The sequence below is a fragment of the Elaeis guineensis genome, chromosome 16 (assembly GCF_000442705.2).
Source record: "Elaeis guineensis isolate ETL-2024a chromosome 16, EG11, whole genome shotgun sequence".
Taxonomy (NCBI): Eukaryota; Viridiplantae; Streptophyta; class Magnoliopsida; order Arecales; family Arecaceae; genus Elaeis; species Elaeis guineensis.
Genome location: NC_026008.2, coordinates 20,162,722 through 20,186,730, shown reverse-complemented (window position 1 = coordinate 20,186,730; position 24,009 = coordinate 20,162,722). Strand labels below are relative to the sequence as shown.

Genomic DNA, 24,009 nt, shown 5'->3' with positions numbered 1-24,009 from the left:
GTTCATCCGTTGGAGAAGTCCGGAGGGTACGATAGGAGTTCGTCCGTTGGAGGAGTCCGGAGGACACCGTGGAAGATCGACTGCTGGAGGAGTCCGAATGGTACTGTGGAAGCTCGGACGACCGGAGAAGTTCCGAAAGATACCGTACAAGGTTGAAAGCTGGAAGAGTCCTGAGAGGGTTGGCCTCTTACAAACTTCGGCTGGAGTTATTTTATACCCAACAAGACTATTTTAAACTTATATCAGATTCTATTTTATTTTAAAATTACCTAATAAAATCACATCAGTTATCTAACTCCAAATAATATGTCATATGACACTGGTAGTAAATTTTTTTCCAAATTGAAGGATCGATGAGAGATATTGTAATAATTTATAAAATATAAAGTTGATATTACTGAAATTAAAGATGCAGGAAGGATTTGCAAATTGGGATAAAATGTAGGGTTTTTATTTTTTATCCAAAATCAAAGTCGGAAAGATAGCAAAAAAAGATGGATATTGGTGATGTAATATATCATCAAATTTAAAAACAAAAATTGTCAAATGGAAGAGATACGAATATCTTCTTCACTATTTTACTTCGGCGAAGCAAGGTGTCAACCAACATAATGTTGTGTGAAAAAAAAAAAAAAAAATCGCCGGTCTGAACAAGTGATCAAAGCTTTATCTTTGTCGCCCATTAAAAGAGTAAAAAAAAAAAAAAAAAAAAAAGGACAATGAGCGTTTCCATAACACTTTTTCGCCGTTATACCTCTAACCCCAATCATTTATCGGCCGTCCAATATTTCCTTGGCGCTGCGAGATAACGGCAATCGTACCGTACTGGTGGGTTTGGTGTCGCGGGGCTCCGTCGTTTTCGGAGCTTCTTCTGAGCGGACAACGATTCTACCATATTAAAAACCCAGCCAACCTCGAATCAGGAGAGTAATAGATTAGGGAAATAAACGGGAGAGCGTGTGCGTGAGAGGGAAGGGTTTAGGGTTCCGACAGCCATAGGCCCTCCGGAGGACAAAGCCGGCGAGGCCCGGCCGGCCGAAGAGGGTTCGTCTCAAGCTGAGATGACGGCTGCCGGCGGCGACGGACGCCGCATCTCGACTGTCCTCATCATCATAGGTACTGAACTCGGTTTTGGGTCCCCTCCTCCTCTCTCTCTCTCTCGATATGTGATTTGGTTACCTGATTTGATCTTTCTGCGATTGGTAGCGATGCAGACGGAGGCGCTTCCCCTCGTGAACAAGTTCCAGCTCTCTGAGGACACCGATGGATCCCTGTGAGCATATTTGGCTTCTCTCTTGCTTCTAAAGACGAGAAGTTTAAGTTCAAGATGTGATTGGGTCGTCTAGTGATAGGAATGAATTTCGCATAATATTTCATTTCTGTAGCTAAACACTACCTGTTTGGATTGAATTCTGAGTAGGTACGTTGAGAGGTCTATTTTGTGAAGTGATACAAACTTGAATTTTGAGTAGATAGATTTAGAGGAATTTAGTTGTTAAAGGCCTGTTGTGGAAGGACGAGGATGTTGAGGAATTGTGGTAGACCACGTGCTCCTGGATGTTTGTGATGCTAAAAGTTACCTTTTAGGGCCTGTTCTTTTGAGGGTAAAAAGTTTACCCAGAAATCTATATTTTTCTAGGTAAGTATTTTTCCAACAACATTTAGACAGAAAAATAATTTACCCATATTTTTTTATACATGAAAAAATGGCTCAGAATTTGTTATCCATGTTCTTTTGCATTACTAGTTTCCTAGATAAGTTGCTAAGATCTATCCATATTTCTCATAATACTCTTTATTATATAAATATTAATATATATAATAGTATAATATATTATATTATAATATATTATTATATTATTATATTACTATATTATAATATATTATATTATTTTATTATTATATATTATTATGATATATTATTATAGTGTATTATAATATAATATAATATATTATAATATATTATATAATATTATTATATATAATGATATAGTATAATATATGATATTATATTAGTACATATTATTATATTATTATTATAGTATTATATTATTATAATATATTATAATAATATGTAGATTATATAGTTATTATTATATGTTATATTATATTATTATTATGATACATTATATATAATATATTATTATATTATATTATATTATGTTATTATTTATTATAAGATTAAGGGTATATTAGGAATGAATTAAAAAGATTATTTTCTCGGTTGATGGAAAAATAATTTAGCCACTATCTAGGTGGGTAAGATTTTTTCTTATTTGATGGATAAATGCTATCCATGGGAAAGTAACTTATCCATCTTAAAAAGCATGAGGATATGGTTAAGTTAGTCAATGGGAAAGTTGATCAACTTTTTCATGATATTTATTCACAAAAGAGCAAGCTCTTAGATTGATTAGACATCTTGGAATCTATATATAACCTGTGGTAGGAAGTGTAACTTCCTAATGATGGGCCTTGATTGAATATGGATGGTTAGGTTTGACATAATATGTGATGAACAAAACCTTTCTTGTTCCTTAGTAAAATAGCTGGAGAGTAAACAAGGATTATTGGGAGCATGTGAACCAATAGCAGCAAAACCATGATGGGGACAGCTTACATAATCTATCCTAGTCAGTTTTGTGATTCCTTCTAATCTTTTTGCTTTCAATAACTAACTTCTTCATCACAAGGTTGTAAAAGTTTTAAAGGCAGAATCAAGGAAGTTTGGCTTAATAAGGTAAGGGGAAACTACTTGGATCACATATTATATGTGTGAAGTATGTGTTTGTAGTCCTAAGTGTCAACACATATTATACATGTAACCCGTGTCTCAAATACTTCCAACTCTATGCCATCTGTTGTCCTTAGTGTACATACCTATTGGTGGTGTTAGGTCATATAAATGATGAATGCAACATTAATTAGATAGAGAATAAGAACAAGAGAAACAAAGTTTTAGGGGAAAAAGAAAAGAGAATAGCATGACAAAAGAAAAAAAAACTCCATTTGTTTGTAAAAAAGAGAGGGGGAGACCACTTAATAACAAAACAATGGTGAAGACAAAGATGCTGATGTGATGGATAAGGGAAATACATTATCTAATGATGCTTTTCACCATCTTCTTTTTTTCTTTGGACATAATCCTAATGCTTAAGGTTGCACAATGTCAAGCTGCTCCCAAGAGCATTCCTTTTATAGTAAAAATGTACAAAAAGCTATACCCACTTGTACCCATGCTTTGCTGTATCGTTTGGTATGGGGTGTACCCTATCGTACTGGTGTCGAATTGATATGTTGTCTCATATTATACCAACATCCGTATACTATTTCGTATGGTACCAAACTGCATATTGATATTGTAATAGGATAGTACTGGTACAAGGTCTGGTGCCAAGATAGTGAACCTTGTACCCGAGTCAAGTATAGTCTAAGTTAATACAACACAACTAATATTAAAAAATATATATTTTGGACTTATTTTATATTTTATTGTGAATTTTATATCTATAACACAGATAAAGATTTTTGAACATAGTCCCCCCCCTCGGCCAATTCACATACCCCATCATTTTGCTCTTGCATACACCTGGATGTGTTCAAATCCAACCTTCCTATTTGTATTCATAAAAATCTGAAACAATTTGGTTGATAGGCTAGTCTCAACACAATGTTTATTGACCTTGCCTCAAGTTGTAAGCTTCATGCCTGAAGGATGAAACTTTTGTTTTCATGCTTCATCCATAAGCTGTCAGGAGTTCTCCTTCATAATTATCTTCCGAGTTGTTTTGGTCTTATTCTATATTTTCATCAATATTCTATACAAATTCAAGCCCTTAACCATGGCAGTGCTTGTAATTGTTGCTATTGCACTTGATTGTATGGTCCCAATTGATATTTGACGATCATGCTAACTCATTTTTCTTAGATTTACTAGCTATTGGCACTAACATTTTCATCATTAATACTCTAGTCCTAGGTTTTTCTAACCTATGATGCTATCTATATTTCAACATGTCGATCATGAAACTTTCAAAACTTTATTTCTTTTCTAGGAGCAACTAGAAGCACACTTGTTTACTCATTCTCTATATTGAGATTCTATAGCATATGCCATTATTTGTATTGCTGGTAGATGTTTTGTGATTTGTTTACTTTACAAATAATTTCTTTTACGTGTGGTAGATTGTGGTCAAATGCCCCCTTTTTTTTTGTTTCTTCATTTCTGACTGTTGAGTAGTTTCTGTCAACTGAAGTGGGAAATAATGTACTCATTTAACTTATACTTTAGAATGCTTCTAATTCCTTTTTAGGTTAGTGAAGTGCATCAAGAATTTTACGAATATTTTTCATTCTTTTTCTTATTCTAGCAAACCAAATATTAATAGATGCCTGAGATTTTGGTATAACTTTGATGACATGAGTGATAAATTATACTCTTTGGTTAAATTTTGTCTCTTTTAGTTTAGCTGTCTGTCTGTTCTGATGCAGTTTGTGATCTACAATATTCCTTCTTCCTCCTTATTGGTTTTATGACTTGATTTTTTTTCTTTTTGTTTCTTTTTTTGAATTTTTGCTTACTTATATAACAGGTTTCCTACAGGTGTTCCATGGATTAGATATCACGGTTTATACAAAGAATTGCATATAAATTTAGTCTGGCCAGGGAAAGATTCAGTTCTGGGTAAGCTTTCCATATTTTTCCATTATCAATGCATGATCCACATGATATTGACCAGATTTTTGTTCATCAAGTACCAGCATAAGACAAATCTCAAAAAAAAGTTACAAAGCTCATGTCTAACTCTTTTATAGCTCCCTTTTCTATCAGCACCATGCCGGCTATGTGATTGAGGAGCAATATAGAAGTTGGTGCTTGTTTGTGTGAGAACTTTTGTCTTTCCTATTCCTTACCTGGCTTTGTATATGATTGATTTCCCAAAACATTGAATTTCAATATATGTGCTATTTTAGTGTGGTTACTCTTCAATAGTTCAGTAAGAGTGGCTGCCTAGTGACATTGCTTTTAAGTTCCAAATGGTGGTGTTAAATTAGGACCCCAACCCCCCAACCCCTCCCCCCAAAACACACACACACAAAAAAAAAACCCTCTTTTTTGGATTTTTCATTTAGATTTCTGCATGATCATGTAGTGAAGAAGTTCAGTTTTACATACGCTTCCATAGTCTGTTCTATATTAAGGCCAGAATTGGGGTTTGAAGTTAAACTCTGCTGAGGAGATAGGGATGTTGTGTTGGTGTGTACAAGCCTTGTCTAAAAGGTGATTGAGTCTTGTACATAACTTTGGAAGGATCTAAGACAATAATACTTCAAGAATAATTTAGCCTGATGCAATTTTGTGGTGGATAAATGATGTTTATAATATGCTAACTTCTGATGCTCTCTCTCTAGACAAACTATAAAGTATAAACTTTTCCAAAATAAGTGCTGTTATCATATTCACTATATATTTTGCTATTGATGGCCTAAGGGCACTGTATATGAAGGCAAACCATACATAGAATCAGTTTTTTACATACATACATGCATGCATGCTCGCATGCATGCATACGGACATACATACATAAATATTTTGCTAAAATGATAGTTGGGCACAAGGATGGTACAAGAATAAAAGTTCCAATTTATACTGGTCCATACTGTGTACCATCCTCGATTGGAAGGGAATCTGGTTATGGGATAGGGTCAGATTGGGAATAAAATAACAAAGCTAAGAAACGTAAGCTTTCTAAAATATTTGAATAGTTATCTAGTTGAATATAAGTATACAAGAGGCAACAATAACAAATGACAGAAAAAACCAACGCTATTGGCGATCATATTTGACATCAATAGTTTGTAGAACTTAAATATTTCTTCAATCAGTTGTAATTAACTCATCAATAAATTGTAATATCAATTTTGTAATGGGAGAAAAATCAATAATTGTTTCAATATTTTGAAGAGTGTTCTGACTGTATAAGAGAATGATGGAGGGAGAAAGAGAGTGATGTTGTTTAGGAGACCTTAGATTTGGCCAATTCAGCATGGGTCTGGTCAAACCCAAGCCTAGAAGAGGTTGGTGTGAGGTTAAAATGGTCATCTTTCATCTCTTTTCTTACCATGAAAAAAGGCTGAAGACCACCTACCTCAAGAGAAACCGCATTAAATTTTCTTCATTCAACAAGTTTTGGATATGTTACAGGCTGGGTATTTAACTACAATTTTTTGAACTTTTTTGATGTGTTTTCTATAGTTTCACAAAGGAAATATAGTTTCACAAAGGAAATATAATGGCATATTGCAGTATAGATATGTGTTAGATGTATGCCCTAAAAGTCAATCGGACTGACACATCAATTCTTTCAAGAACATAATTTCATACTTGATCTAATTATAGTTAATAACTATTCATGTAGTGTATGTGTCTATGAATCGTCTAATGAATTAACAAGATGATGACATATATTCTCAAGAGTTGAGAATTTGAGGTATGCGTCATTGGTGGTTAATTCATAAATTGCTTCGGACCGTAGGATCATCATGAGGATGATGATCGATCTAAATAGGTTGGTGCATGGATCGCTTCCTTATGGATAGACAAGTCTCAAGTCTACAGTGTGGGGACACTGAGCAAGAGTGCAGGCACTTGTTAGGGAACAAGGATGCTGAGCGTGACCAACACAAGAAGTCACTTGCATATCGACTCACTCGTCAGTGACATTCTCGATGCTGTAGTAGTGTGAATGGTTCTTTGACCTACGGTGTTTTGGCTGTTCACAATGAAGTTACTGTAGTTTGATTATACCATAACTCGATCTCGTAGCTATATGGAGTCTTGAAGTGTATGTTGGCTGCAGTAGGTTCATTGTAGGAATAGGGTATGCACCTAGATGGGATCTATCAATCTTAGTAGAAAAAAGAGAAATTCTATGCAATTCGTGAGATTGAGTTCAGAAAATCTTTAGCCAAAATAAGTGTGAATACTGAAAAAGAGTTTTTACGAAAATTCACAAGTGAACTTGAGTCGAGTCGATCTTGCAATGATAGATGATGGGGTTTGACGAGTTTTTCATAACTCTGTCTAGTCGAGACTCACGATAGAAGAACTGAATCACACGGTAACTACATCTAGAGGTTCATTCCGTCCATTCTGCTGGGTTGCCACTATATACTGCTAGGTGTCACTGGTAGATCGTGAGACTCGTCGAGTGTCGTCTTGATGATTGATGATCCTTGATGGACAAAATTGAAATTGCTCTAATTTATTGAAAGAAGTTTCAATGATATTTTGATGAAGATCAAAATATATCTCACTACTAGACAGAATAGAACCTACGAGATTATACACAAAAGAGGTCCTGACTGATCGAGATGTCGAATAGCGATTTCGATTTGCAAAAGCATCTAATTATCAATTTGATTGATGATTGAACTAATATGTAAAAGTTACATGAAGGACTTGTTAAGAGTAAGTTATAAGAGGACTAATTTGCAAATATTGATAATTATTTGATTTGATCAAATATGGACTGAATTAAATCAGATTGGATCTGATTGGGTTTGGTTTAATTTGGATTTTCTAGTCCAAATAGAATTTGGATTTAATTTCTGATTGACTTTGGCTCAATTTAGATTCGAATTAGATTCGAATTAGATTGGAATTAAGTTAGAAAACTAGAGTCCCAATTTAATGGGACTCTCTCCCCTTATCCATGCCCAAGAGAGATGCCCAAGCAGGTTTTTACCATGGATTTTCATGATCTTTGCGTGGAGAAAGTCGGCACTAAAGAGGAGGGCGGCAAGATGTAGAGTCCTCTTTTAGGGACTTTAACAAACCCTAACAAATCCTATGTGATAAGGTTTAAAAGGGGGCGCCTCCTTGAGATCTCTCATGGTGGTTATGAGAGTTTGTGGCGTGAAAAAGAACGAAAAAGAAAAAAGGGGACGCACAAAGTGTTTGGCGTGAGGTTGTTGGGGCCTCTCCTTTCCTTTTTACAACCAAGAGTTGGTTGTAAGGAAGGCTCTTCTTTATCTCTCTCATTTGTCCAAGAGATGGACATGGCCCTTTCTCTCCCTTCTTCTCCACAAATGGACAAACCAAGAGATGGACATGTATTTCATCTCCATAGATGTCCAAGAGTTGGACATAGTTTCTCCTCCATGATCAATCCAAGAGTTGGACGAAAAAGAAGAGAAAAGAGATTAGATCTCTTGTTCTTTCTTTCAAGATCTTCTTCTTTCTCTTGAGAATAGAAAGGAAAAAGTAATCAGATTAGATCTGATTTCTTGATCCTCCTACGGATCTCTTTGATTTCTTTGAGAAGAGAATCAAAAGAGATCAAAGATTCGAAATCCAAGAAGTAATTTTTGCAAAGGAGCTAGCACCCCGGTGAGATTGGGATTTTCTAATCAGATCAGCCTCATGTGGATACCTGTAGAGGTCGGACACTTGTGCAGCTTCAAAAGGACCTTGAAGACATTCATAAATCATCAGATCGTGCTTCAACAGACCATGAAGATATTCACAGATCATCGGATCGTGGTGAAGATCTACCCGCTCAAAGTTAAAAATCATATTTTTATTTTTGCTAGAATCTTAATCTTGTACATATGATAATGCCTGGGTTATGTTGAGATATGATCTCTATATACATGCTTGATTAGATTAGATCTAATTATAGATTTGTTTTAACATCGTTCTGGCATAAGATTATCTTGGCATAACGAGGGTCGTTATGTTGTATGATTGTCCTAAAACGATGCTGAAAAGTTTTTGAATTTTTTTTCCGCTGTGTGTTTAAAATTTTTGAAATCTCTGCATGTATACCGGATCGTCATGTGATGGCGTTTCCTAACAATATGTACATGCCACCCATAATCCTTATAGAAACTTTAAGACATGGGCTGTAAAACAGCGCTGACCCTAATAATAACTCTATAACAATAGAAAAAATAAAGAAAAAGAAAAAATTAGGTACTGGTAGCAGTTTGGGTGCATATTTGGACTATATTGGTTTGGTTTCCCGCCGCTACCAGTACTGGTATTGGTACTTTGATATTTAGGCCTTATGTTTATCTTAGATATTTGGCAGGAGAGTAAAGGGCAGGTAAGTCTAAGTAAATTACCTAGGAATGACAATAGAAATAACTCAACTGCAGCAGCAATAGTTTATTGTTCTCATGTCAATAGAAACAACTCAAAATGTTCGAAAATATTATTATGTGAAATAAAAGCTTTTTATAATGTCTTGTTTTGTTTTATAGTTTCCTTCTTCCTTCTACATTTGAGTCCTGCATAATTCTTGCAGGAGTTGATAGTGTAGGCATGATATCAGCATCTCTTGTCACATATGCTTCCATTCAAGCATTGAACCCAGACCTCATCATTAATGTGGGCACTGCTGGTGGCTCTAGGGTATGTTTCTACTTGTTGAGAAGGATTTTTGTTACCTAGAACCCATCCTAAACATAATTAACATAGTTCAAATCAGTGTAGATGCATCCTGACCTTTGAAAGAAGATATCAGCATTCACTCCAGTTCATGCATGAAATTTCATGTCTGATCATTTGAACCTCATCCTCAAGTTATTCTTTAGTACCCAACCTTAAACCGGTGTGGATCATGATCATTACGGCAATGGATCAAGTGGAAACTCTAGTATATAATCCTTAGAAAAAAACATTGAGAATTCATATCCCTTAAATTATATTTAAGACTTTGTAAAATTCTTTTGGATGTCAACAACTGTTCATTCTTTTTGTGGGGATTGGATGGGTTTCTTTTTCCTTTCTTCTTCCTCTTTTTTATCATCTCTTTTTTTATTTTTTTATTTTTTGGTTTCTGTGTGTGTTTTTTTTTTTGGGGGGGGGGGGGGCGGTTGTGGCATGGTGGCTGGGGGTTAGTCATGCAAATTTTCTTCCTGGATTAGTGCTGATGTTTGACTCCTTTGTGGATCTTCCACTTCCACTTGATCTTGACATCAGCTATATTATGAAAGTGATGGATAGCTCTCCTTAGTGGAGTAAATAAAATGAATTGGTAATGGATAGCATGCCTTCAGGTCAAAGGTACTGATGCAAGTTATATTTAAAGAATCCAACTTTTCAGTCATGATGTGGATTCTCAATGCTATAATTTATAAGAAATAGACGAACTTTTAATTGTAAAATTTTTGATTAGTGGAATAAAAGTCTTGATTAAATGATTAGAGGGATTCCATTTTAATATGCTTGGCAAGATGGTCTATAGTGGTGATCATTTAACTGCACATTCATAATTTGAATAAGTACCAGTTGCGAGGATGAACTGATCACCTCTGCAGCATTTATACTATATTATCTCTCACTTCAAGATTCTTCTGAAATTGTACATGATAATTGTTTGAAGAATAGACAAATCATATGTTCTTTACCTGCACCAAGACCTTTGTAGGATTTTTACTTTTTATAGGTTTTTTTTTCAGTCCTTTTTTTTTTTTGTATTCTCTGTATGTTCTCTCCCTTAGTTTTTTGGCATGAAGCTTTCAGTGGCATGACCTTTTGTTCCCTAAGTGTGTAACCTATTTATATTTCGATAACATTTACCTGCAACTGTTCCATTTTTTACTTAAGAGTATTGCTTGGTAGTTAACTATTCAATATGTTCTAATTAAAGATGCTCAAAGCTGTTGACATGAAAAATCACCTGCCATATGCTTACTTTTGCCATATCTACCAGTTTGTCCCATTTCCATCTTGCAACATGGCAAGGTCCCCTCCTTGACATAGCCTACTTTTATGTTCTTTGGTTATGCTGGTTGACCTGATTATCTTCTTTCAAGTATGATGAAGATTTCTTGCAAAATATATGTGATTCTTGGTCCTAAACCAAAGGGCCTATTTCAGGTTTTGAGAATGACTATGAAAAATTATTCTGAAGTACATGTTCTAATGCTTGATTACACTTTATTTTACTTTGTGGATATTGGCTTATGTTTGTATTTATACTCTTTTGAACCATGAATAATTTATATTTGGTTACACTTTTTAGTTTTTATACTATTTCTTCGTTCTAAACAATAATGATTGTATACATTAGTTGCCTGCGGTTTTCAATTTGTAACATTTTCTTTTTTTTTTTTTTTTCTTTTGAGCACAATATAATCAGATTATATAACAAGAATGAAAACGTCGAGTTGTGGACATTTCAGGCAAAAGGAGCATGTGTTGGGGATGTGTACCTTGCATCTAATGTTGCTTTTCATGATAGAAGGATACCAATCCCTGTGAGTTTTTCTATACATGTTACAAAATTATTTACAGTGACTAGTTTTTCTTGATTTCATGGATACAATAATATTTGCAGAAGTCAAAACTGAATTATCTTGTTCTGTCCGAGGAAATTTTCCTATCGGCAAAGTTAAACATCTCTCTTTAGGTAAACAAGTTTATTGTGCCCCAAGTACAGGTGAAGTCCTGGAACTTCGTGTATTATTAAGAGATGCCTTTAGTAATCAGAAACAACTTTGCCATTTTATAGGTCATTTCTTATATCCGATAAGTAACCCTTTGTGTTTTAGTCACCTGTTCTGCACCATAGAAAGATATTTTTCAGCATGCAAGCCATGCCATGGAAAAAAAATAGCATCACTTTCCATTAGTCACTTTTTTCTGTTCAGGAGAGGTTGCCTGTCATAAATTAAAAATTATTCAGTGATCCAAAGCTAAAGAAGACACTATGTTAATTGTAGCTGAAAATACCCTAATGCTTCGTCTGCCTCCACCTTTGCTCATATTTTCAGCTTCACCAGCTCCAAGATTATTTAGATGATCAACAAAAAAGAATTGGAATCAACATGGCTAGGGCTAAGAAAATGTGAGAGTTTTACAGCTTTGAAGAGAAACTATATTTTAAGATTATGAAATCTTCTGAATAAAGGGAAAGAATTCTATTATATTTTTTTCTTACCAATGTTCTAAAAGAGTGTAGGAGACAAACAGTTGGCATGTGGGCCATGCAGCACCTAGTTAGTACACGGGTGCCTAGAGGTCAAGGCAGCCAAGAAAAAAGAGGAAAAAACTAAAAGAATATAAGGAGAAATCTATAAGAAAGTGAATCCAAAAAATGAAATACAAAATATCAAATGAGATGTAGTAAATTGATGGGACGTACTAACTCTATAATGCAAAACACCAAAGGTGAACCTTGGCATCTCTGCATGGACAGCTTTTTTTTTTTTTAAAAAAAAATCATTCTTTCTAACATAGATGGGACTAAGGATTGTTGAATCAACCCAAACAGGATGGTTCGGCTGGTACCAAACCAGATCAACACCGGCCTAAAATGGTTAGGTCTATTTCAATGGTTTGTTTTTTAAAAAAAAAAAATTAAAAAAGAACTCATCTCCTCACAAGAGCTTCAAGAGCCTTCGAGGGTTCTCTCGTACCACTTTCTCACTCTCTTCGCCTAAAGGTAAGCTTCCCCCCTCTCACAGTTCCTGTCACGATGTCTTGGCTCCTTTCTCATGTTAGATCTCGATGCCCTTTCGATCTGGATGCTGGTCATGAAGCAAAGCCTTGGAGCTTGTCGTTGGATGCATCCTCATCATCGCAAAGTCCTCGTGAACTCTTAGGTGAATCCGGAGGCCTCGGCCTCTCTCTCTCTCTCCCCCCACTCCTCTCTCTCTTAGTCCCTTAGTCTCCTACCTCTCTTCCTTTTTCCTCTCCCTCTCTCCCTCCCTTCCTCTACCTCCCTCCCTTTCTCTTTTCCTTTCTCATTCTCCATTTCTCCTGCTCTCCTTGTCTCGATACACCCCAGAGTGGCACGGTATGAACCTGTACCATGCCAAATCGATTGCTTGCCCATACCCCCTCTGGTACTGGTTTGGCGAATCTTGCATGGGACTATTGTTAAGTGTGCAAAAAACAGTATGTCTTTGCCAAAACAAATCACCCTGAAGACTGAATTAAAAGTGTATTGAGCTCATTATCATAACAACTATTGATTGAATTTAAAAGGAGAAACTAGCTCAAAGGAGGAAGCAGGGTTGTGAAATGCACCACTGAAGTTAATTAAGATAGCATTTAAATAGTTTGAATTTTATAGCTTTCATCCTTATTGATGTATACATGTAAGTTGTAACCCAAAAGGAACACTTTTCTTTTTTTAATTGAATAACCCAAAAGTAAGCCAAAGGAATGTGTCTCCATTGTGGCTATTATGTCTTGGAAGATGGTTGTTGTATCTAATATTAATCTTGCTATCACCATGCTGCATATGATATGGGGATGTTGAGGTAGAAGTTAGAGACTTGATTCTCTTGTTGAGAATAGCTGATTTAGTAATATGCAAAAATGACCAAGGATTCAATTACGAAGAAGATTATTAGATAAAATATTTCCATGATATAGAGTTGAAATTCAGCATATATTTCCATCCAGCAATCATCTTCCAAGCCGTTTCCTATTGAATTGGGGTAGTCAACTATGAAGCACAACTTGTCATGAAGTCTCCATGAAGAATGAACCTCTATCTTTGTGAGCAGTTGTTGATGCTGACAGGCCAAGCTTGTATTTGTATGCTTTTGCAAGCTTGGTGTTTCCATGTGCATGATTATCTATTCTTGCATGGGATGCTCGCACATATGTTTACATTTGTTGGCATAACAGAAAGGATGTTTACACCACTAATAGAAAAGATTGTTTACACGGCTTTGCATCTTCTGTTATGCCATTGCTTGGAACATTGGCGACATGTTTAAGTTTCAATTTTCTCAATTGATAGCAATCATTTAATATTTGTTTCATTTTATTGATCAAGCCATTATGCGGTGGGAGGAGAAGTTTCTATTTATTTATATATTCACATATCAAACTGTTTTCCTTTTTTGCTAGAATTCCTTATACATAATACCTTACCTAATTTTTATACCTGTGCAGGTTTTTGATATGTATGGAATTGGATCTCGGCGTACCTTCTCTACTCCTAATCTTCTAAAAGAACTCAACTTGAAGGTGGTTACCTGTTACTGCATTTTGATCAAGTACATCTCAATTTATATCCTTTTGCTAATAGGACAAACCACAATAGGGGTAGGAATATCACAGGAAGTTCAGATCAATATGTTTTAACACTTCAACTAGCTTATGTAGTTTATGAGTATTGATTTTCCTTCATCATGATGCTTAATAGATGAGTACCTTAGAAGGTCTACATTAGCCTTTGGTCAAAATGAATGTCCATTTCAATATAATTCTTCATCTTCCTCATATTTAGGTATATAGACTATTATACTACCTAAATGGCAGAGGAAAATTATGTTGACTTGTTTTCCTGTTTTTCCCATATAGCATCTTATAAGACTTCTTCTTGAGTACTTACTGGGAGATGATTCTTAACATTTTTTTTTCAAGTGGAGATTCTCTTAACAGGTGAATGCTCGCTCTTTTGCCACAGGTGGGAAAATTGTCTACTGGTGACTCCTTGGATATGTCACCGCAGGATGAAGCATCAATCCTGGCAAATGACGCTACAATTAAAGATATGGAGGTAACCTCTTTATCAATCCACTATCCCTTACCCCTTATTAAATACTGACACAAAGCAAAATTTTCAGAAGTACATACAAGGAATCAGCAGATAACTTGTATCTTCCCTCTAGAAGAATGTTAGTTAGTGAGGAAAGAGAATAAGGATCATGATATCGAGAATGTGTTTGGTCAAGGTTATATATTTTTGATAATAATTAGGGGTGAAGAAGTTGGTGGGTTGGGTAGTTGCATTGATCCTGGCCTTCAAGTCCAGACCCAAAAACTATCTTTTGGTCATGGAGGGATAGTTTGATTCTGGTTTACATGTTCTTCGTAGATCTTTTTTTTTTTAAAAAAACTATACTTTCTTGCTTGCAAGTGTAATTTGCTTGCACCTATGTTTTAAATTACTTTTTTATTTAGTATCTTTACCATCCTCTTGTATATTCTTGTCGTTTTCTCTATGATGATGCCTCTTTAGTCCAACACATCTTCAAGTCCAGGAACTTGTTTGTTGTATTGCCTTTTATGGAAAGATATATATATATATATATATATATATATATATATATATATATATTTCTTGGAATATAAGTTTTGGTTTATCAAGTAAGTTGAATATTTGGAGGAAAAATTGATAAAATTTATTAATCTTAGCTTTCTGGGCTTGAACATAGACCAAGAATTAAAGATCTGCTGAAATGGGATGGTACTATTAGTACGATACCCAAGGTCTATCAAACCAAATGGAACTGTCCAATTCAGGGTATGCCGAACCTAATTGGTGGCCAACTGGGATGGTTCCGATGTTTGAAATGAAACATTAGCTAGGACGGGAGGAAAGAGAAGGAAAAGGAGGAAAAAAGGGGGGAGAAAAGGAGAAGGAAAGGCTGGAGAGACCATCAGAGGTCCGTCGAGGCCATCGGAGGGTCACCGAAGCCTCTAGAGCTGCGCCCTCCTTCGTATAGAGGAAAAGATAGAGAGGGAGGGAGGGAGGGAGAGGGCGGTCGTCGTTGGAGAGCCGCTAAGGCCTCTGAATAGTCAGATCCTTCTCCACAGCCTCGTTGAATTGAAAAATGGGCGACTCGCCCATGTTTCGATCGTGATTATTTTTTTTTTTGCCGACTCATAATGAGGATGATTCGACTATCTGGGGGCCTCTATGACCGTTTGGCGGCCACCGCCGGCCTCCCCACTCTCCTTCTCTCCTCTTCTTTCTCTCTATTTTTCTCTTTTCAGTTCTCCCTCTCCCCCACTCTTCTGGTCATCCGGGGGCCTCCACAATCCTCCAGTGGCCACTGGCATCCCCGCCCTGTCCCTCTCTGTCCCTCCTCCCTTCCTCTCTTTGATTCTCCCTCTTTTTGCTATGTTGGTTCGGGCCCAACACAAAATGGGATGGGGCCGTACTGAATCGTGCCACCAACTAACCTATACAAGCTCTGACATTGGCACAGCCGACCTTAATCGTTTCTTTTAGATTGAAAATAGAATTGGTATAGGATATGGGACACCAATACTTTACTATATTGGGATATCTACTAAGTCAAAATTGGTAGGAATGGGTTGAGAGCAAGGTTTGTTTAGTTGGTATTGAGCATGATCTGACCAGGTCTTTAAATTTGGAAAAGAAAAAGTGAAAGAGAGCTTCTTGTGGCCACACGCTTTCCTTTTATTTGTTTGATAGGTCTGTTGCGGTTAGAAACCAAGAAAGAAGGGGGGGAGGGAGGGAGAGAGAGAGAGAGTAGAAAAAAGAGGGGAAGGAGCATAGATCTAGCATGTCCTCTGTATGTTCCAGCCTCCTTAATGTTGAAAACATGATCAAAATATCTCAAAAATCATATAAACATGGAAAATACAAAAAAATGTTTGCTCAAAATTTGTTTAAGATGTAAAAAATTGAAAAAAGGGGGAAAAATAATTATGTTGTAGGTATCAAGACGTAGGACCGCCCTAAGAGTTAGGACAGTGCCAGTATTGGCCGGATGAAATATTGATGCAAGCGCCGGTACCAATATTCTTAAGGGTGAAAGTGGCATGGTAATCTGTATGGATCTATTTTTATATCTAAATCAATCCATATATAAAAAAAAAAATTGAGGATCCGACTCATATCCATATCTGTTAAAGAAAAATGGATATCGATAAACAACTATTCGATCTGTATCTAAATATCCGAAGCTACTTGTAACCCTACGTAATTTTATATTAGCACTAATTAATTTTTAAGAAAAATATACGATCATATAAAAATGTTGTTAACTTGATTTCTCATCTATTTAGTAATATCTTTGATTATGCAGCCATAAAGTTTAATTATCTAACTTATATTCATAATTATATCCATGCTTTCAGTATCCGAATTGTATCCATATCGATTTAAAATAAATATGGATATAAATTTTGGCATTCGAATATATCCGTATTTATATTTGTATTCGTCAGACAAAACAAATATGGACATGGATATGCTGGTATCCAATCCAGTTTCAGCCCTAAGCATTTTAGACCTTAACATAAACACTTTTCCTTTGGTACTAGTAGCCATTGTTTTAGCCAGACCTCTATTTTTAGTCTTCAGTCTATGTTTCATTTTGAATTATTAGCCGTATTGAACTTAGTAGTTGCAATATTATAGAGCTTTTGAGGATTTGCACAACTTCATATTCATTTCTTTTCTTGTGATGAATTATCTTAGGCCTGTTTGGATGTCAGAAGAACTTATGCATGCAATGAGATCTTCTGCACAGTCTTTCCATACGAAAATTATGGTGATGGCAAGCAATGGTTTAAAGAGATGGGGCGGCCAGCATCACAACTCACAAGTGATCCTTGTTTCAGGGATAAGGTAAATCACCTCTAAAACTGAGTTAACTATTCTAAAAAAGGGGATTAGTTGTATTGCAGCTGCGTTGGATCTCTTCAAACTACTTACCCTCCACCATAGGATTAAAAGATAAGGCCTTCTGGAAAGATCTTATTTCAGATAATTTCCCAGCATCTAAACAGGCCCTTAATGTCATTGGGTGACAGGCCAACCCATGCAGATAGTGTTTGCAACCTCAACTACAGAAAGCATGGCAACATGTAAGAACTAGGGAATAAGGGTGTTAGAAGATTCTGATATACTACCTTTCATAAAATGGGAAGAAATGAAAATGGAACTTCCTTGTGAATTCTTGCACGTATCATGAACAAGAAGAGTTTAGAGGTACATGAACCTTTGTTCTGTTCTAGGAACTCTTGCTCTTGTCAGTTAGCATCTTCTTAAGCAGCTTTCGGAATGCAGGAAACTTTTAAAGGTTTACAAAATAAGTTAAAGCATTTAAAGGAAATTGTGAGAAAGCTTTCTATTCTCACTTGAGAATCTTTGATGCTTTAGTGTTGATCTGAATCCAAATCAGCTCTCCCAAGTCCAAAGTACCGAGCTTTAGGATTTAGCATAGAGTGCACTCAACAGTCATCGACAAGGTCATTGAGTTAAGATGACCCTTTTTTTGTTGACTAATATGAAAGAAAATGCATACACTATCTGATCAGATACCTCACACGCTATATATTAGCATTGAGCCAGAGTGACTCATATGGGGGAGTACTTCTGAGTACCATATGGGCGTGGAGTGAGGATGATCTTATATTTTCACATTAATAGCCATTTTCTGGAAATTGCTGAAAAGGTTGATTCAGGCCATTAATTAGCAGTGTCCATTTGATGAATCATCTTAATTTTATTGTCATTTGTCATTCTGCTACTGATATGGGAGAAGGCTTGTTTAGTGTTTGCACCATGTAATCTTTTGGCATCCATGATTTGAGATAGCCTAGCTAAGGGATGGGAGGTGTACTTTAAAGTTTGACAGAGTTGAGGGACATGCTTTCCCTATATGATCATTAGCTGAGGTTGGAGCTTCAAGCATTAGCTTGATTATTTTTGGTTTCCAGAATGGGTAGAAACTAAAGGATATTTCCTTGATTCCTTTCCTCTTTTTTTTTTTTTTGGGAGAGCATTTATCCAGTTTTATTGATTTTAGATCTTCTGATAAATGCGGATTTTTTGCAAGATGCTTCTTGCTGAATGCTAGAAAAGTATGGTTATTTCAGCCTCAACTGGCATTGTCAGATCAATTAGTGCATTAAAAGGGGCAATTTTGATGGTTGGCATCTCACCTAATGGCATGTTTGGTAATTGGTCAAGTTAGATTCACTTTTGAGTACACATATGTATGAGTCTCAATGGTATGAATATTGATTATGGTTCTTTTCTTTCTCTAAGAGCCTTAAGAGGGTAGCTGTTCTCAGATTCTATGAATTAATCATCTGCTTCAATGTCCCTTTCTATTTTGACTAGATCTTTATTCTTCAAGAGAGGTGAATTAACAAGCTGCCAAGATAGCTTTGAAATGAGCAGTATGATACAAAAAACAATGACGACAATGAGGATTATGTTGTATCATGTTAACCAAGATTTGTTGTACTGGTTGATATGTACCATACTAAACGTACCGTACCATATTGATACCGAATTGATGCACAATCTTGTACCATTCTGATAATCTGTACACCTTGCTGTCTTGTACTATACCGCGTATTGACACTATAATAGAAGGGTACCGATACGGGGTCAGTACCGAGACAGCAAACCTTGATTGTTGACAATATGATGTAGGACAATTGAGGGAAGGGGAGAAGGGTTTAGGATAGGATTGAAATCAAAAAGGTCCTGGAATTTCTGTTGCTGATCTGAGTTCAAGAAACCCAAACTAGAAAGATAATATTTGTGATGAGAATAGGTAATTCTGACCTAGGGTTTAGGATTCTGGGGCTTAAATTGAGATTTTAGTGGTTTATGCAGTTAGATATCTGAAAGAGAGTGCTTGCTGGAATACTCTGAAAGAAAGTCTGATATTTATATGACCCAAAAATAATCATATGGTAAGTGAACCGCCCCCCCACCCCTTTCCCACAAGAAAAAAGAACGAAAGAAAGAAAGAAAGAAAGAGACAATAAGATCTACAAGAGACAAAATAAGAAACAAGCGAAAGACCAAACAAAGTTTCTGTGGGATCAAACTAGGAATAAAGGGAAGGGAAAAGATAATATTGGACTCACTCTGAAACCTAGGACTCATACTTAGGGTTTGAAGGCCTCACACTTTGTTGCAGAATCACCCCATAGGAGTAAAGAATATTAAAGAATTCATTATTTCATTCGTAATCTGTATAAAGTCTGATTATATGAAATTCTAAGAGTCCCTTTTTATTACAAAATAGAAAACTTAATCAACTCTAAATTAAGATCCCAAAACTGCCCCTTATAATGTATGGTTACAGTTCACAATTATTGCAGCATTCAAACCTGGATGTAAAGCAATGGATTGTCGTTCACATTGGTGAACACACTGTAACCATCATCCATACCCAGACTTTTCCTGTTTCTTTCTTGTAGATCGTGTACCACAACCCAAGATCCATGACCTTTTTGGTTATAGTAAGAATTGACATGCTCCAAGGACTAGGCTTAGGATTTGCTGACTGATTGCATGGTTTTCTAGAACCAAATAGAGAGGGTTAACAGGTCTACAGAAATTTTAGATCTGACTGGACGCACATGAATCCAATTTTAGATAAATCGAGATCTGAAATAGGTATTTATTGGTACTTGTAAAATGATTGCTATGCAAGAATTGTAACAAGCATATAGTGATTGTTTTAGGCTATAATATGGCAGAAATTAGGAAAAGGAAAAAAAAAAAAAGAAAATGGAAGTACTGTCAGGGGATATTTTAGAGAAGAATAAAACTGATCTCACACCAAGTTGGTAGGGAATCACTTCCTAGGGCCTTACACCCATCTTCTATGCTTCACACGCAGAGAATAGAGAAAACGTAACTTTGATTTCATTGATGAAAAATTCTGCATACAATGTTCATAAAAAACTTTTAAAAAAAGAAGCCTTAAAAGGGCATGGTTCTATAGCGTTAATGTTCATGACAAATGCTACAGGATCATAAACAGTAACCCCCTTATGTTAATTCCTAAAATACTCTCTGAACTCTTTAATAACATGTGACTAAACTAGTTAACTTAAATTGTGTTCTTTCATACCATACAAAACAAAACATGGCTGAAACAGAAAATATAATTAAAATAGAAACAAATGACTCTAAGATCCAAATCTCGACAAACTTCAATGATGCTCGATAATATTCATGAAGCTTCTGTGATGGCGCTAGGTCATCCATGTTGATCCAAAGGCTCTAAATTTTCTTGCCTCTCCTTGCGTAGACTCAAAATCCATTGCAATCCCCATCAATTCTTCCCTGCTTGGAAAAATTTGCCTTCGGTGCATCGAGGCCGCAGTATCTCTCCAGCAACTCTATGTTAAGCTGTTGCAGCTCATTAGCTGTGTTCCATGTGCTATCTGAAGCTTGGCATCCTCTCCACTTGACCAAGTATTCTGAGATCCATCATTGTTGGTAGAAACTATCTTCTCATCTGTGATGTCTTCAATCTCATCCTCTTTCTTCCTTGTCAAGAGTGGGTGAGGTGGAGTGGAAGGCTGTAGGAGTGGAGATATTGCATCTCATCGAGATGCAGAAGATGCAGCAGTAGGGTTTGAAGGCATCATTAAAAGTAAGGGGAAGGGAAAAGATACCAGATTCACTTAGAAACCTGGGAATCATACTTATGGTTTGAGGGCCTTAGGCCTTGCACCTTTATTGTGGACTTATGCAAAGTGTAAGGAAAATTAAAGACTCCAGTATGTGATTCATAATATGCATAGGCTGATTACATCAAACCTTAAGAGTCCATTTTTATAACAAAACAGAAATCCTAATTCAACTCTTTTTTAAAATCCTAAAGCCAACCCTAATAAGGCATGGTTACCATTCACGGTCATTGTAGTGTGAACAATGCCATGAACAGTAAGGCACTACAGCAATTAGGTTCCTAGATAAGCATTGAGATCTTTTAATTTCAGCCATTAAATTTAAAGCAGTCCGCTAAAACCGAAAATAACTAGAAAATAGAAGAAACATACAGAAAAATAATAATGAAACCAGATCTAATAAAATATATAAGCTGCAACCCTCTGATGCAACATGGCACAACTTGAATCTCCATGACAGTGTATACAAGCTATTGCCAAAAACTGAAATCTTGTGCTTGCTGGAATATTCTAAAAGAAAATATGATATTTAATGATGAAAAGAAAATCTATGGGAAGTGAAACTCGAAAGAAAGATCAATGAGGGATGAATAAGAGACAAGGGAGGAAGACCAAATATGTCTCTAGAGGATCAACACAAAAAAAAAAAAAAAAAGTGAAGGAAAAAGATAATACCAGACATACTCTAGAACCTAGGAATCGCACCTAGGGTTTGATGGCCACGCACCCATTGTGGAATCTCATCACAAGAGTAGAAAAAGCCAGAGACTCCATTATTTCATTCATAATTTGCATAAAATCTGATTAAATCAAACACTAAGAGTAAGTCCTTTTTTCTAACAAAACAAAAACCCTAACTCAACTCTATATTTAATTTCCAAAAACTGCCCCCTATAAGGCATTGCTACTGTTCATGGTTACTGTACCACGAACGGTACCATGAATTGTAGTGCACTACAGCAATAGGTTCCTAGATAAGCATTGACGTCTTTTCATTTTGGCCCCAAAGTCCAAGATAACTCACTAAAAGTGAAAATAATCAGAAAATAAAAGAAAAATATAGAAAAAATATTACTGAATTAAATCTAATAAAATATCTTACAAAACTTGGATCTCCATCACAATACATAGAAGCTATTGGCAAAAACTGATTAACACGCTCAAATCAATTTCAGCCCACGTTTCTTACTAAGTTTGCCCTGGATCACTCTCATGGTTGTTGCATCATGATGATTATTTCTGTTATTCTGAAAGAAATCAGTTGAAAAGCAAAGGAGTCAGCGGCATTTTTGTGGCATCTTAAGTTATGCATAATGTATTGGAAAGCTACAAGCTAGCACAAGCAGAGTGTATGCACTTCTTTTAAGTTCAAGGTCTGGTGTATATTTTTTCTCTAAAGCTATTAGGGTAATCATAAAAGCATACATTGATGGCACATTAAAGATACTTGTTTTCTTTGGTTTTCTTCGGTTTTCTTCCTTCATTGCAAGAAGCTTCTTTCTTATCTTTAATTCAACTACATTTTAACTGTGCTATATTCCTTTTCCCAGGGAGCAGCAGTGGCATATGTGGCTGACTTACTGTCTGTCCCAGCAATCTTTGTTAAAGCTGTAACAGACATTGTTGATGGAGCGAAGCCCACTTCAGAGTTCTTACAAAACTTGGTTACCGTAACTGCTGCACTGGACCAGGCTGTTAGCCAGGTGATTGATTTTTTAAGTGGTAAATGCCTGTCTGAGCTTTGAAGTCTATCCCTCGGTCATTTATAAATAGATCATCACCCTCCCATAATTTCAAGGGTCCTTGATACCGATACTGTTAGGCTCAGGTGCTACGTTTCACTTCTACTGGTGTATGATCAGCCTGTTGGAGCCTCTACAATATATGGGCTAATAATGAGGCCTGTTACACATCTATTTTTTGAACAAAGCCCCAGGAACTTTTATTATAAATAAACCCTTTTTTGATAGCATTTAAAGACGGCATTCTACCGTATGAGGATTGTTTGCCTACATAAGATAGATGTTTATATGCATGGATCATGGAAGCTTTTGATAAAATACTCGTGTTGTAGCTTTATCTGGCTTTATAAAAACCTTCAACAAAGATTTTGTTTTGTCCGTGGAGAGCAGAAGAACCTGGTGGCAAAGCTGATTTCCAGACTCACCGAGGGGCATATTCTGTTGTTGATGGGATCTACTGGGATTTTCTTGCTTGGGAACACTGGCTGGTGAACTACATGATTTTGTTTAAGTTGGATGATCAAGCTGTCTTTTGATATATGCCATTTAATAAAGGGGAGTAAAATTGCTTTTTATTAGACAAATGGGATTAAATTCTTGTATTATAAAATTCTCCTTTCATAGCTTTAATTTTCAGAGTATCCACTTGCAGAGTTGGTCGTTTCTTGTATTGATACAAGTTATCTTTGTTCAATTCTGTTGCTGTGCCTCTCTTCCTAGATGGTGAGGTAGTAGGACAATGCAGATCACCTGCCAAGCTAGAGTAGTTGAGTATTGGTCTGGACTTTGAGGATTTGCAAGAAAATCTGCACATATCAGAAAAAAAGGTGGAGGTTCTTCAATGAGGGATCTTTCGATGGTTAAGTCAGAAAGTGTTAGGGGGAGAGCAATGAAAAAAAGATGATGAGAGTGCATGGAGTATTTAGAATCCTTTTTTTTTTCTCTTATCCTTTATTTTTATAGAAAAGTTTGCTAGGTAGTTAATACTTGTCAGAATTGGAGTAGAGGCTGTTAGAGCCAGAGTAGTGGGTGTCGGCAAGTTGTTACAGGACCGGCCATCTATGTTTAGAGAAGTGGTGAATTATTGCA

The 24,009-nt window shown here is 36.0% G+C and overlaps 1 protein-coding gene across 5 annotated transcripts; it reads left to right on the top strand.

The window, feature by feature from the left end:
- The first annotated feature begins 790 nt into the window (after positions 1 to 790).
- LOC105033910 (5'-methylthioadenosine/S-adenosylhomocysteine nucleosidase) lies at positions 791 to 23,504 on the top strand. 5 transcript variants are annotated; one of them, XM_019846807.3, is made up of 10 exons: positions 809 to 1,116; positions 1,215 to 1,273; positions 4,604 to 4,684; positions 9,312 to 9,418; positions 11,194 to 11,268; positions 13,922 to 13,996; positions 14,439 to 14,531; positions 17,208 to 17,357; positions 22,729 to 22,881; positions 23,311 to 23,504. In XM_019846807.3, exons 2-10 carry the CDS (start codon positions 1,264 to 1,266, stop codon positions 23,410 to 23,412), a joined length of 846 nt encoding a protein of 281 aa, XP_019702366.1. In that variant the 5' UTR covers positions 809 to 1,116; positions 1,215 to 1,263; the 3' UTR covers positions 23,413 to 23,504. The 5 variants fall into 5 exon arrangements, with proteins under 5 accessions (XP_019702367.1, XP_019702364.1, XP_019702366.1 ...); XM_019846806.3 differs by having other exon boundaries at positions 810 to 1,116; positions 1,207 to 1,273; XM_010908886.4 differs by having other exon boundaries at positions 810 to 1,116; positions 1,207 to 1,273; positions 4,593 to 4,684.
- The last annotated feature ends 505 nt before the right edge of the window (positions 23,505 to 24,009 follow it).

What these genes read in the sequence shown, in the direction of transcription:
- LOC105033910 (XM_010908886.4), top strand. Translation starts at nt 1,062, where the DNA reads ATGACGGCTGCCGGCGGCGACGGACGCCGCATCTCGACTGTCCTCATC. An exon ending in GCACTGCTGGTGGCTCTAGG is followed by an intron (nt 9,419 to 11,193) that starts GTATGTTTCTAC and finishes TGGACATTTCAG; the next exon opens with GCAAAAGGAGCATGTGTTGG. An exon ending in CTACAATTAAAGATATGGAG is followed by an intron (nt 14,532 to 17,207) that starts GTAACCTCTTTA and finishes GAATTATCTTAG; the next exon opens with GCCTGTTTGGATGTCAGAAG.